A 12,796-nucleotide genomic window follows, 5' to 3' on the forward strand; every position below is an offset into this window, starting at 1 on the left:
CGGTGCAGGGGGACGGGACTAACGACAGATCATTGCAGTGTATCAGTCATTTACATCGTCAGATCAGGTTTTTTAACTTATTAGAGGTACAGAACGCCACACAGCAACTTTTCGGCATTGCACCAAGCAAAAATCAACCGAAATCATCACAAAAAGTAAAGATCAAGCGCCTAACAAGGCCTCCGCGCGTTAATTCGAATGATCTTTTCACCCTCGGCATAAACGGTTATGACGTTTTTGTGGGCGTTCCCAGCAATGCCGAACAAGATATAAATAATGATGCATAGAAAAGAAACTGTTGGCTGTCTAAGTGAGTTTGATTCATACATTGATGGTTCGAGTTGTTCATTACATGATGCAGTGAGCAGTTTAATGATTTGATGCACGAGCACTGCTGTAGTTTATATAACAACACTCTCCAACAGCAGAATGGTACTTTTATTTATTTTTAAGTCTAATTCCTAGTCATAATAGAATAATATCTTAGTTTTACCGGCAATATACCGTTTGTGATTGCATTTTATATGTCCAGATATGTCCAGACATGCAGTCTACCAATAACATTAGAGCGACAGCAGTAGGAACGCCCACAAGCGTCTTCACAGCACAGAGTCTAGCGACATACAGCGAAAAAGTAGCTGGCAGTGTGAACGGGGCTTAGCACGAGCCTCCTCCTCCTGTTGGTGCGAGCGAGCGGTCAGTCACGTGTGTGTAGGATGGCCGAAGCTTCCCCTGGAACTTGCGCGATCGGCAACCGGACGTTTTTTGTCTTATTGCAGCTCGTCTCTGTTCTGGACTTGCACAACCTGCATTGCAATGCAATCATTTTCCGAAATGTCATTTATGTGAAAATATGAAGTTTGTAAACGCCCGTTGACACAGGCCAGAGACGCTGAAGATGGACGCACAGAGAAAAATACTGTAGCAGGCAGATCACTCACTGTTCATGATGCACGAACTATTGGAAGAAAATCCTAAATATTGATTTGGGGTTTATATGAATGTGTTTGGCAACCGGACGTTTTTTGTCTTATTGAAACTCGTCTCTGTTCTGGACTTGTACAAACTGCGTTGCAATGCAATCGTTTTCCAAAATGTAATTTATGTGAAAATATTTAGTCTGTAACGCCCGTTAACACAGGCCAGAGACGCTGAAGACAGACGAAAAATACTGTAGCAGGCAGATCACTCACTGTTCATGATGCACGAACTATTGGAAGAAAATCCTCAATATTGATTTGGGGGTTTATATGAATGTGTTTCTGAGGGGAAAAGTTTACGTGGTATTTTCGTTTCATCTCGTCTCTGTATAGTTCATATTAAAGCAGTGTGGGAAACGCAGTATCTGGTGTTCCATGAGCGCCTCCTGCTGTCAGAGAGTGAATCTGCGTCTCATTCAGAGCTTCTGCTGTTTGCTTCGTTCAGGCATGTAGTATAATTTCACAAAGCTAGTCAGAACATTCTGTTTTTGCTTCAAATTGGGTTATTATTAAATCAAATGATGTATATGAAATTATATAACTAAATGATATAAATGATATGTATATGCGTTATATAACTAAAATTAAATAACTGTAATTAAAGATTTAGGTTAAATAAACATGTCAGTCTTTATTTTTCTTTTTTTTAGGAAACAAATCAAAGAAAAAAAAAACAAATTCTACTGTTGCCAATATTCTGTATGTTGCTCAAAAACAAAATATATTGTGTTCAGCTGAAATTTTTTTTTTTACCCAGTCATTAAAAAATAACACATTTTAGAGCTGTAACGACAATATCGTGAAACCGTGATATATTTGCTTAAGGTTATCATACCGTCAAAATCTCATACCGGCCCATGCCTATTGGACTCTCCTGCCCTTTTTTTTTTTTGCATTTAAATCTTTATTGCAAGCAATCCTGCGGTTCATGAAGAACTTTGTTTTCCTACCTCCACAAGTGCCGTCTATTATTTAGTCGCGCTGCATCCAGTGTAGACAGCATCACTGATTATAATGAGTTCTATAGTATTTTGTCGCGCTGCGCTGCTCGCGTCCGGTGTAGACACGATGTGATAGGCGCACTCTTTATGCACACATGTCAGCAGTGTGGAAGCATTTAAACTGTCCGAGAAAGACGCAAAAATCATTAAAGCACCGACAGCGAGAGACTGTTTAGCATTGCATCGCATGTCTCTGATGAGAAGAGGACGGGGTGATCGTTGCTGGTTACTGTATGATGATTGAAATCACGAAATGGCCTTAAACAATTAGTGAATAAACTGCAGAACGTTATGTTTTCTAATACACGCACGAATTGCATGTATTCTGACAACGCTGCACGAACTCGCGGCGCTATCTGCTTGTTAACCAGGGTTCAAAGTCCAAAGTAGGGCTGGACAATAATTCAATATCAATATGTATCGCGATATAATTTTTTTCAATAACGGTGATATGATTTTTAAACACATTTCCGATATTTCGATATACATTACCAGTTTCCCATACATTGATTTATTTGTGCGTTTGACTTCGTTGAATAAACATGAGCACTGCACGTTTCAAAATCATAACACGGCACGGGTGTTTTATATGAATGTATCTCTGAAGGGAACTGACTGTCTTCAGAAAAGTTTCGATGGCATTTTCATTTGATCTGATAAAGAAGCGTTCATGAGCGTTATTCGGCCTTCGGCCCAGTGTTTCATTTTGTTCGGTTTGGCTTCGGCCAAGAATTTCCATTTCGGTGCATCCCTACTAAAGTTCACACTTAAGTGCAGGAACGGAACAATATAAATAACAAAAGCTCCTTCTTAGCCGATGGCTATTACTCTAATTGCAAATAAAGTGCAATCAAAAATACAAATTACAACGAAAAATAGCAGTAGAAATAGCTAGAGAACGAAATAAACCTTCTTAGCAGCAAGTAACAATTTAAACAATAGATGCAGAAACAAAGTATTAAGCAAACACTCTGCTTCTCTTGAATACTGAAACCCTAAAAAAACATTTTCATAACTTGACATGAATAATCACAGGGCTCCAGACTCGTTCTTCCCACTGGTCGCTCTTTTGCGACTAACTTTCTCAGCTGGTCGCACGAACACATGATTTGGTTGCAATATTTTTTTTATTTTTATTTTTTTGTGCTACAACATGGGATTAAATCAATGCATGCTGATGAACTTTTATCATAGTTTATAGTTATATGGAAACGAAAGTGGTTAACATTCAACCCGTTTTTTATCATCAGTAGTATTATTTGTGATTTGAATTTTGTGAACGGTAGTTCCTTTTTTGCTGTGTGTTAAGCCGCGGGCTTCGGATGCATTCACTTTCGAATTCGCGATCTTGTTGTCACTGTTTTGCTTACATACATCTACACGCCTTTCATTTTTTAAGACTAAACAAAAGATGGATTCATTGTTGTTCTTAATTAAAAAGCACAACAACAATAAAACAGTAAGATACAATGACAAACTAGCTTACAAAGCGTTTATTAACAAAAACAAATAAGATGAGGCACACACCACATGCTGTATTACAGCAGTTCCCAATCCCAGTCCTCGCGCATGTCTCTCTTAGTTAACACACCTGATTCAGATCACCAGCTCGTTAGAAGAGAGCTATGTGCATGAACTGCGTTCCGATCGATATGATCCCTACACAGTGTTCATTGCTCCCTACTCCCTGAGCAGGGAAATCCGTTGAAGTTTACTTCACTTTGCGCTGCGCAGCGTCTTCATACACAGACAAAACTTACGAGAGAAGTGTGACATAATATACCTCTGTAAATAAATACTATTTAATTTTACATCTCGCACACTTTAATGCCCTTTGTATGGAACATATACACTTGTTTCGAACTGGAATCATGGTGGAATATCTGGTGATGTCCACTTCGCAGGGCACTTACGAATAGAACAAACGTCACACGTGATAAGAGATGCATACAGAATATGCAGAGCGGGGGGGGGCAATTTAGTCGCACAGGCAGAAAAAATGGTCGCAGTCTGGAGCCCTGAATCATATGAAATAAATGTTAACTATAAATAAATACACTACCAGTCAAAAGGTTTTGAACAGTAAGATTAAGTCTTTTCTGCTCACCAAGCCTGCGTTTATTTGATCCATAGTACAGCATTAAGAACTGAATGTTTTTTTGAAGTAAACATAAACAACAATAAAATAAAATAAAAAAATATAATATGTATTTATTTATAATATAATATTAATTCATTCATTCATTCATTCTAGCTATTTGTACCTGAAACTTGACAAATTTCCATGACATTTTAAGATTTTATTATTTTAATAAATGTTTAATACATTTAAGACTTTACTCGTATATCCAGTCTAAATGAATGGGAATCCTGATTCTTGAATAATTAAATAAGAAATATATCAGCTTACATCTTGATTTATGTTGATAAACTCGAATTAAAAAATTTAATTTAAAAAATTTTTTAATCAATATTTTTAATTCGCATTTTTTTTCTTTTTCATTTTAGTTTTTATATGCTTTTGTAATTTATATTAATTTTCTAAAAATTTTAATATTTAGGTTTAATTTATATTTTATTTCTGTTTTTATTTCTCTTTTATTCCCACTTACTAGCTTAATTTTTCAGTATTATGTGCTTTTGTTATTTGTATTATTTATTTATTTATTTATTTATTTTTAAATATAACTATTTAGGTTTTAATTTATTTTTATTTCTGTTTTAGTTCAGTTCTAGTTTTTATTTATTTTATTCCCAGTTACTAAGTGCTCCAACTAAGTGCCAAGGCATTCATTTTTAATTTCCACTTCAGATTTTAATCTCATAGTATGTTATATAACTTCTTGAAGAACTTTGTAAGAACTTGAAGAACTGTCAGAAGTGCTACATTTTTAATTTGTAATAATAAGTCTGATGGACTTTGGGTTGTTTGCATGATCAAGAGTAGTAGTAATGGTGATGATTGACTTACACTCTCTCTCTCACACACACACACACACACACACGTCTGGTTAGCTATCCTTGTGGGGACTCTCCATAGGCGTAATGGTTTTTCTACTGTACAGACCGTATATTCTATTGCCCTACACCAACCCTACCCCTAAACCTACCCCTCACAGGAAACTTTCTGCACTTTTAGATTTTCAAAAAACTTCATTCTGTATGATTTATAAGCTTTTGTACCCGTGGGGACCATCTAGCTATTTGTACCTGAAACTTGAAAAATTTCCATGACATTTTAAGATTTTATTATTTTAATAAATGTTTAATACATTTAAGACTTTACTCGTATATCCAGTCTAAATGAATGGGAATCCTGATTCTTGAATAATTAAATAAGAAATATATCAGCTTACATCTTGATTTATGTTGATAAACTCGAATTAAAAAATTTAATTTAAAAAATTTTTTAATCAATATTTTTAATTCGCATTTTTTTTCTTTTTCATTTTAGTTTTTATATGCTTTTGTAATTTATATTAATTTTCTAAAAATTTTAATATTTAGGTTTAATTTATATTTAATTTCTGTTTTTATTTCTCTTTTATTCCCACTTACTAGCTTAATTTTTTCAGTATTATGTGCTTTTGTTATTTGTATTATTTATTTATTTATTTATTTATTTTTAAATATAACTATTTAGGTTTTAATTTATTTTTATTTCTGTTTTAGTTCAGTTCTAGTTTTTATTTATTTTATTCCCAGTTACTAAGTGCTCCAACTAAGTGCCAAGGCATTCATTTTTAATTTCCACTTCAGATTTTAATCTCATAGTATGTTATATAACTTCTTGAAGAACTTTGTAAGAACTTGAAGAACTTGTAATACTGTCAGAAGTGCTACATTTTTAATTTGTAATAATAAGTCTGATGGACTTTGGGTTGTTTGCATGATCAAGAGTAGTAGTAATGGTGATGATTGACTTACACTCTCTCTCACACACACACACACACACACACACGTCTGGTTAGCTATCCTTGTGGGGACTCTATCACACACACTCAAACACACACACACGCACGCTGTGATCCGCTGAGAGCTATATACATTCTATTATACATGCTATTATAGTTTTTATTAATATTTTTAATTCGATTTTAGGTTTTCATTTTAAGTTTAGTAAAAACGTTTGTAATTTTGTTGTGTTTTTGTCAATGTCTATATAGTTTTTATACATTTTCATTTTTTATTCAAGTTTTAATTAAAATTTTATTTCAGTTATTTCAGTTTTTGTTATTTGAGTACAAGTTAAACTAAATGAAAATGAGAAATGTTGCCTTGGCATCTGCTGAAATATAAAGTTTTTATTTCAGTTAGGTTTATTTTATTTCAAGTAACGGAAGTGTGTTTTTAATTGTTTTAAATTCAGTTTCAGTTTTAGTTAACTATAATAACGGTGACTACAATAAAACCTTTTTTTTTTTTTAAATGTTGTATTTCAAGAATAACAAAAGTTTTTATTTTTTTATTTTTATGGTTGTAGTTTTAATTAACTATAATAACCCTGTATTTGGATGGTGTATGTGTTTACTCATCTCACCTGCACAAAAACACATTCAGTGTTCCTCAAAATGAATAAAAACAGTCAAATGCAAACTCAGAATATTATACAAACCTGCAATAAATAAATATGTTAAATAAGACAAATTTAATTTATGTATTTAATCCCATTTTATTAACCAATGTCTTCGCTACTGACCTTCGATGATCCAATTCAATCATACTAAGCAAAAATAACACATTTGTGTACCATTTTAGTTATTGCTGAATAGTGTTGAACTTTCTTCTCCTGCGTCATATTCTTCATGTGATTAGTTTGAGCGGCGCCCTCTACTGTACAGACGTTAATTTACATTTCCTTCAGCCTGAGGCGTATTCATTTCACTTTTGATGTGAAAGGGCTTTTACATTTGTAAAAGAATAACTTTTCATATTAAAAACTAACAACAAGCCCCGCCCAGATTTAAAAAGTAACTCAAAAGTAACGTAATTAGTTACTTTTTTAGGGAGTAACGTAACATAATATCTGCTCTGAGCCACCTCAATTGTGCACAAGCACTTTATTCTTACACTTCTAACATTTCTTACATTCCTGCAATTTCACATTTCTACCTCATTTAACACTTCTGCCTTGTTATATTTATTTGATTTTTAACAATATTTAATTACGTAGGCTACTATTACGTTTAATTACATACATATTATGCATTATTATGCATTGTAAATTATGCAGAATTACAGCATTTAAATGGTAGAATTCTCCTTGCTTTGTCATATAGTGTCTCTGTCAGTGAATGGGACACAGATTTTACTGATACTAGTAAAATCTTTATATTGAATAATATGTGTCAAATAATGTTCTTAGTCTTTTCTTCCTGTGTGGAAGCATCCCAGCCAGAAACTACAAAAGTTTACTATGAATTAAATAGAAATTAAATACCATTTATTGTGTAACCCCCCAAAAAACTTGGCTTTTAATTAAAAACAAACCCGAAAAACACCGGGACTCTTATTTTGAAATGTATACACTACTGCGGCCTGATCCTTCAGATGAGAGATAAAATATGCATTCTTACAACCGTCTAAAACATATTATATAAAGGTAATAAAGTAGACATTGTCATAATTCATCAAGGAGTTCATAAGCAATCGCTTGGCATAAATGTGCACTATTCATTGATTGAGAATCACTTTGAAGCAACAGCGCCGCCTTGTGACACTGCAACGTGCAGCGCTCTTTTTTTTAATGAAATCATAGCCTTTTGAAGTTTAATAATCGATAGGCTGTATCGCGATTTATGTAGTTCCATCCTCAAATATAAGACATCTTAAAATAATCATTAAGATGTTTGTTTTACCATTTCATGACTTTTTATGAAATTAAATTTAAGAAAACTCACCCTGAGGGGTTTTGCTTTATTCGCACACATGCTCCTTAAATACATTTTACAGTTCGCGCACATCTATTTTTATTTGCGCCCTGTGTGTGTGTGTGTGTGTGTGAAATATCCGCCGCGTCTCACGTGGGATCGTCAGCGCCCAAGTAAAGTCTATGTGTGGGAAACACTGCAACATTGTAATGCATCACTTTTAAAAGTATCTTCTGGCTGTCTTCTGTGTTCTCGCAGACGGTTCAGACGCACCGGCCGCTCTTCGTGGCTCTTCACTGTCAGGAGGTCGGAGGGAAGAACTACGAGGCGTCCATGACACACGTGGACAGCTTCATCAAGTAAGTTCACCTGAAGCCAGTGTGAATCCGGTTCCTGATCAAACAGCGGCTCCAGCTCCAGTGTGTGTGTTTTCAATATCATCTCATTATTAAAGGCTAAAGCCAATATTTACTCACACCTGAGCAGCTCAACCTGCAGACGCCGGTGAGAAACGAAACCGCAACCATCGCTGACTGAGAGCACTGCAGTATTACCATGGTTTTTCAGACATGTACCAACTCTTTGATACAGTACACGCATTTCTAAAGCTATAAATCAGGGCTCCAGACTAACTATTTTTACTAGGAGCACTGTAGCCCCTGACTGAAAACTTTTAGAAGCACAAGCGCACACCTTAAAGCAGCCTGCAATGCAATCGTTCACACATTTACCTCATTTTAACTGTATTACTGATTGATAATAAATAGACTTAACTCATAGAGATTACAGTGTGCAGTATTCTTTTAATTTCAGAGAGATATGACATATATGTATATATATATAATATGATAATTTCTATTGTTTTGCATTAATAAGTACAGTTACTAATAATATTACTTGTTTATTTCATGTTTACACAAATGTGATAGTAAAGCACTAAGCTTGAGTTGGGAAGCTTACAAAATGTATTTTATTAACAACAGTAATGTAATATGATAATTTCTATTGTTTTGCATTAATAAGTACAGTTACTAATAATATTACTTATTTCATGTTTACACAAATGTGATAGTAAAGCACTAAGCTTGAGTTGGGAAGCTTACAAAATGTATTTTATTAACAGCAGTAATGTGCAGAATCTAATTTTTATGTAGAAAAGATATATATTGTACTCTTATTAAATGTACCATTATTCTTCTATAGTCTTACATGAAACTGACCAACAACTTTCGTGATTGTGTGATTTAGTCGCAAATTGAAGAAAAGTTTGTTTTTCAAAGCACTCTGACGTTTTTTACTTCTTAAACAAAAAAAGAGCGAAACTCTGACAAAGTCTGATTTCTTAATGATTTGATATTTTATAATAGTGATTTTATAATTATTTTATAATTTCAAAATATAAAGGAAAAAGTATAAATGAATTACTAATAAGCCAATAAGTGCTCCTCTGCTGCCATCTACTGGTTATAATGGTGATTTGATGTATTCTTTAATTTTACACAAGTGTTTGTTCATAACCACAATACTACATGATTATTCATATATGTGACCCTGGAGCACAAAACCAGTCATAAGTGTCAATTTTTCGAAATTAAGATTTATGCATAATCTGAAGCTGAATAAATAATCTTTCCACTGATGTATGGTTTGTTAGGATAGGACAATATTTGGCTGAGATACAACTATTTGAAACTCTGGAATCTGAGGGTGCAAAAAAATCTAAATATTGAGAAAATCATCTTTAAAGTTGTTCAAATGAAGTTCTTAGCAATGCATATTACTAATCAAAAATTAAGTTTTGATATATTTACGGTAGGAAATTTACAAAATATCTTCATGGAACATGATCTTTACTTAATATCCTAATGATTTTTGGCATAAAAGAAAAATCTATAATTTTGACCCATACAATGTATTGTTGGCTATTGCTACAAATATACCCCAGCGACTTAACACTGCTTTTGTGCTGCAGGCTCAGATATAATAGCACTACTTATATGGCACTTCAAAGAATCATCATTTCCACACTGCATGAAATACCTTGTTATTACCATGGTGTTTTGCAGTGAGTGTGTGTTTTGTGTTGTTTTGTCAGAGAGCTGCTGTCTAGTGACGCCATGAAGGACTTCAGCCGCGCTCGTGTCTACCTCGACAAGAACTACAAATCCCAGGAGCAGTTCACAGTGAGTCCCTCAGTCCTGTGCTGGTTTCAGGAGCTTCTCTAGTTTCTGCCTGCAGATTGACTGCAGAGCCGCTAGGGGGCGCCCAAGCCTTCAGATCAGCCTTTTACTGTAGATATAAATGACCAGTCAAAAGATTCTGCGCATTGTTTTACACGTTTAATAATAGTATGTATGGTTCATATGAACGACATATGTCTGCTTGATATCTGCACAACCTATTTCAGTCATTTGAGCAGGAACTTTGTCGCGTACGTCTTAATCTTGTGATATTTGATACTTTATGTGATTTAATCTTCTGGTTCATTCAATTAAAGTCAGGTTTATTGCACAAAAATCCATAATATTAATGTTTATAAAACTCCATATGCACTAATGCATATGTTTTACATATATGTGTGTATTTGTTTATTTATAGATTATTTATATTAGATGCACATATTTATTTAAATATAAAACCAATAATTTTTTTTTTTTTTTTACAAAATAAAAGTGAAACTTAGAAGACAAACTCCATGTATATAATATTTAATTAACATATTAACTTAGATATTTGTGTTTTTAAGAAGTCTTGAGAAGCATAAATTGATGTGTTTTAATCTTGTGATATTTAATATTTTATGTGATTCAATCTTATTTTATTTAATTCAACAAGTCAGGTTTGTTTCACATTACACATTGTTTTATAGAAATCCATAATATTAATGTTTTTAAAAACTCCTTATGCAGTGTTTGTACACACACACACACATATATACACACACACACATATACACACACACACACACACACACATGGGGCCGATCGGTGTCTCAGACAGTCAATAAACCTGCTGTGGCTCAGACAGACTCGTGTTGTTTTGCTCGGGTAACTGTTTGTTGTCTGCTCCAGCTGTCAATGTTCAGATAATGTGAGTTGAGAGAGAAAGACAGAGAGACAGACAGTATTTGCTGTTTGCTGAGGGAGATTTAGCTCTCTGATGAATAGTTTCTGTTTTCTTGTAATATAAATCTTGTAACATAAAAATAACTGGTTTTTCTAAATGTATAATAAATAAATTTGCTCTCTCTCTCCTTCTGTGTAGTCATAGTCTTTTGACGAAAATGCCTTTTAGTTTTAGTCATCTGAATTGTTTTGGATTTAGTCTAGTTTTAGTCGACTAATATCTAAAGGGTTTAGGTAAATTGTAATGCATTATTATTTTTTATTTCTGTTTTGGTTATAGTACATCAGGTTAAGCTAAAGCTTATAAACTAAATTAAATAAAATACGATTTTTAATATATGTATTTTATATATTTATTAGTGCTGTCAAACGATTAATCGCGATTAATCACATTCAAAATAAAAGTTTTTGTTTACATAATATATGTGTGTGTACTGTATATTTATTATGTATATATATATAAATACACATGCATGCATAAATATATTTAAGAAAAATGTTATGTTTATATATTAAATATATTTTTAAATAATATCAATTATTTGAATATACATCTATGCATGTAAATACATGTAAATATTTTCAAAATATATACATGCATGTGTGTGTATTTATATATATACATAATAAATATACACAGAACACACTCATATATTATGTTAACAAAAACTTTTATTTTGGATGTGATTAATCACGATTAATCGTTTGACAGCACTAATATTTATTTCCTTTTTTATAGATTTGTTTTTTAATTTCAGTTAGCATATATTTTATTTCAATTAATGAAGAATATTTTAATGTTTTTAGTTTTAACTATAACGACCTGATACTAGTAATGTTCTTAGTCTGTCCATCCTGTGATGGGGAATTCCAGACAGAAGCTACAGTAGTTGTTAAAAAATTTATTGGAAATTAAATTAGATTAAATACAGTTTATATACCCAAAATAATAATATCGACCAGGAAAAAAAGCTTGAAATACACTGTGACTCTTATTTTGAAAATATATTATAATTGAATTTGTTTAAAGAAAGACCAATTTGTTCAGTAAACCATTGTTTAATTTAAAAAAAAGCCGTTTTTGTTTATTTTTTTCCGAAACCATACCGAACCGTGACATCAAAACCGAGGTACGTACCAAACTGTCAAGTATATATACTACAATTATTTTTTTATTTTTTATTTTAATGACTTGTAATTTTAAGTATTATATGTTTATAATAGAAATTATTAGTTTATTCTTCTTGAAACAAATCTTTCTCTCTTTGTGAATAGTTAAGCGTGATCCTCATGAATCTGCTCTGAGTGTGTGTGTGTGTGTGAAGTGTGACTGTGAGTGTGTGTGAGTGTGACTGAGTGTGAGTGTGTGTGAGTTTGACTGTGTGTGTGAGTGAGTTTGACTGTGTGTGTGAGTGTGACTGTGAGTGTGAGTGTGAGTGTGACTGAGTGTGAGTGTGTGTGAGTGTGACTGTGTGAGTGTGTGTGACTGTACTGGTTTATATATCCTGGTGGGGACTTAAACCTGAATACACACAGACTCATGGGGACTCGTGTCACGGTGGGGACCTAAATTGTGGTCCCCACGGGTACAAAAGCTTATAAATCATACAGAACTGTGAGTGTGACTGTGAGTGTGACTGTGAGTGTGAGTGTGTGTGTGACTGTGTGTGACTGTGTGTGAGTGTGTGTGTGTGAGTGTGACTGTGTGAGTGTGACTGTGTGTGTGTGTGAGTGTGACTGTGTGTGTGAGTGTGAGTGTGACTGTGTGTGTGAGAGTGTGTGTGTGTGTGTGTGTGTGTGTGTGTGAGAGAGAGAGAGTG

The 12,796-nt window shown here is 33.4% G+C and overlaps 1 protein-coding gene across 1 annotated transcript in view; it reads left to right on the plus strand.

Annotated features, from left to right (window-relative positions):
* LOC107744939 (type I inositol 1,4,5-trisphosphate 5-phosphatase-like) overlaps positions 1–12,796 on the plus strand; it is a 179,246-nt gene that overhangs the window by 42,570 nt on the left and 123,880 nt on the right. The window contains exons 3-4 of the mRNA XM_016558771.1: positions 8,110–8,210; positions 9,947–10,034. Of these exons, the coding sequence (XP_016414257.1) occupies positions 8,110–8,210; positions 9,947–10,034 (189 nt within the window). The remainder of the gene's footprint in view (positions 1–8,109; positions 8,211–9,946; positions 10,035–12,796) is intronic.

Source organism: Sinocyclocheilus rhinocerous, unplaced genomic scaffold (assembly GCF_001515625.1).
Source record: "Sinocyclocheilus rhinocerous isolate Xijiao unplaced genomic scaffold, SAMN03320098_v1.1 scaffold881, whole genome shotgun sequence".
NCBI lineage: Eukaryota > Metazoa > Chordata > Actinopteri > Cypriniformes > Cyprinidae > Sinocyclocheilus > Sinocyclocheilus rhinocerous.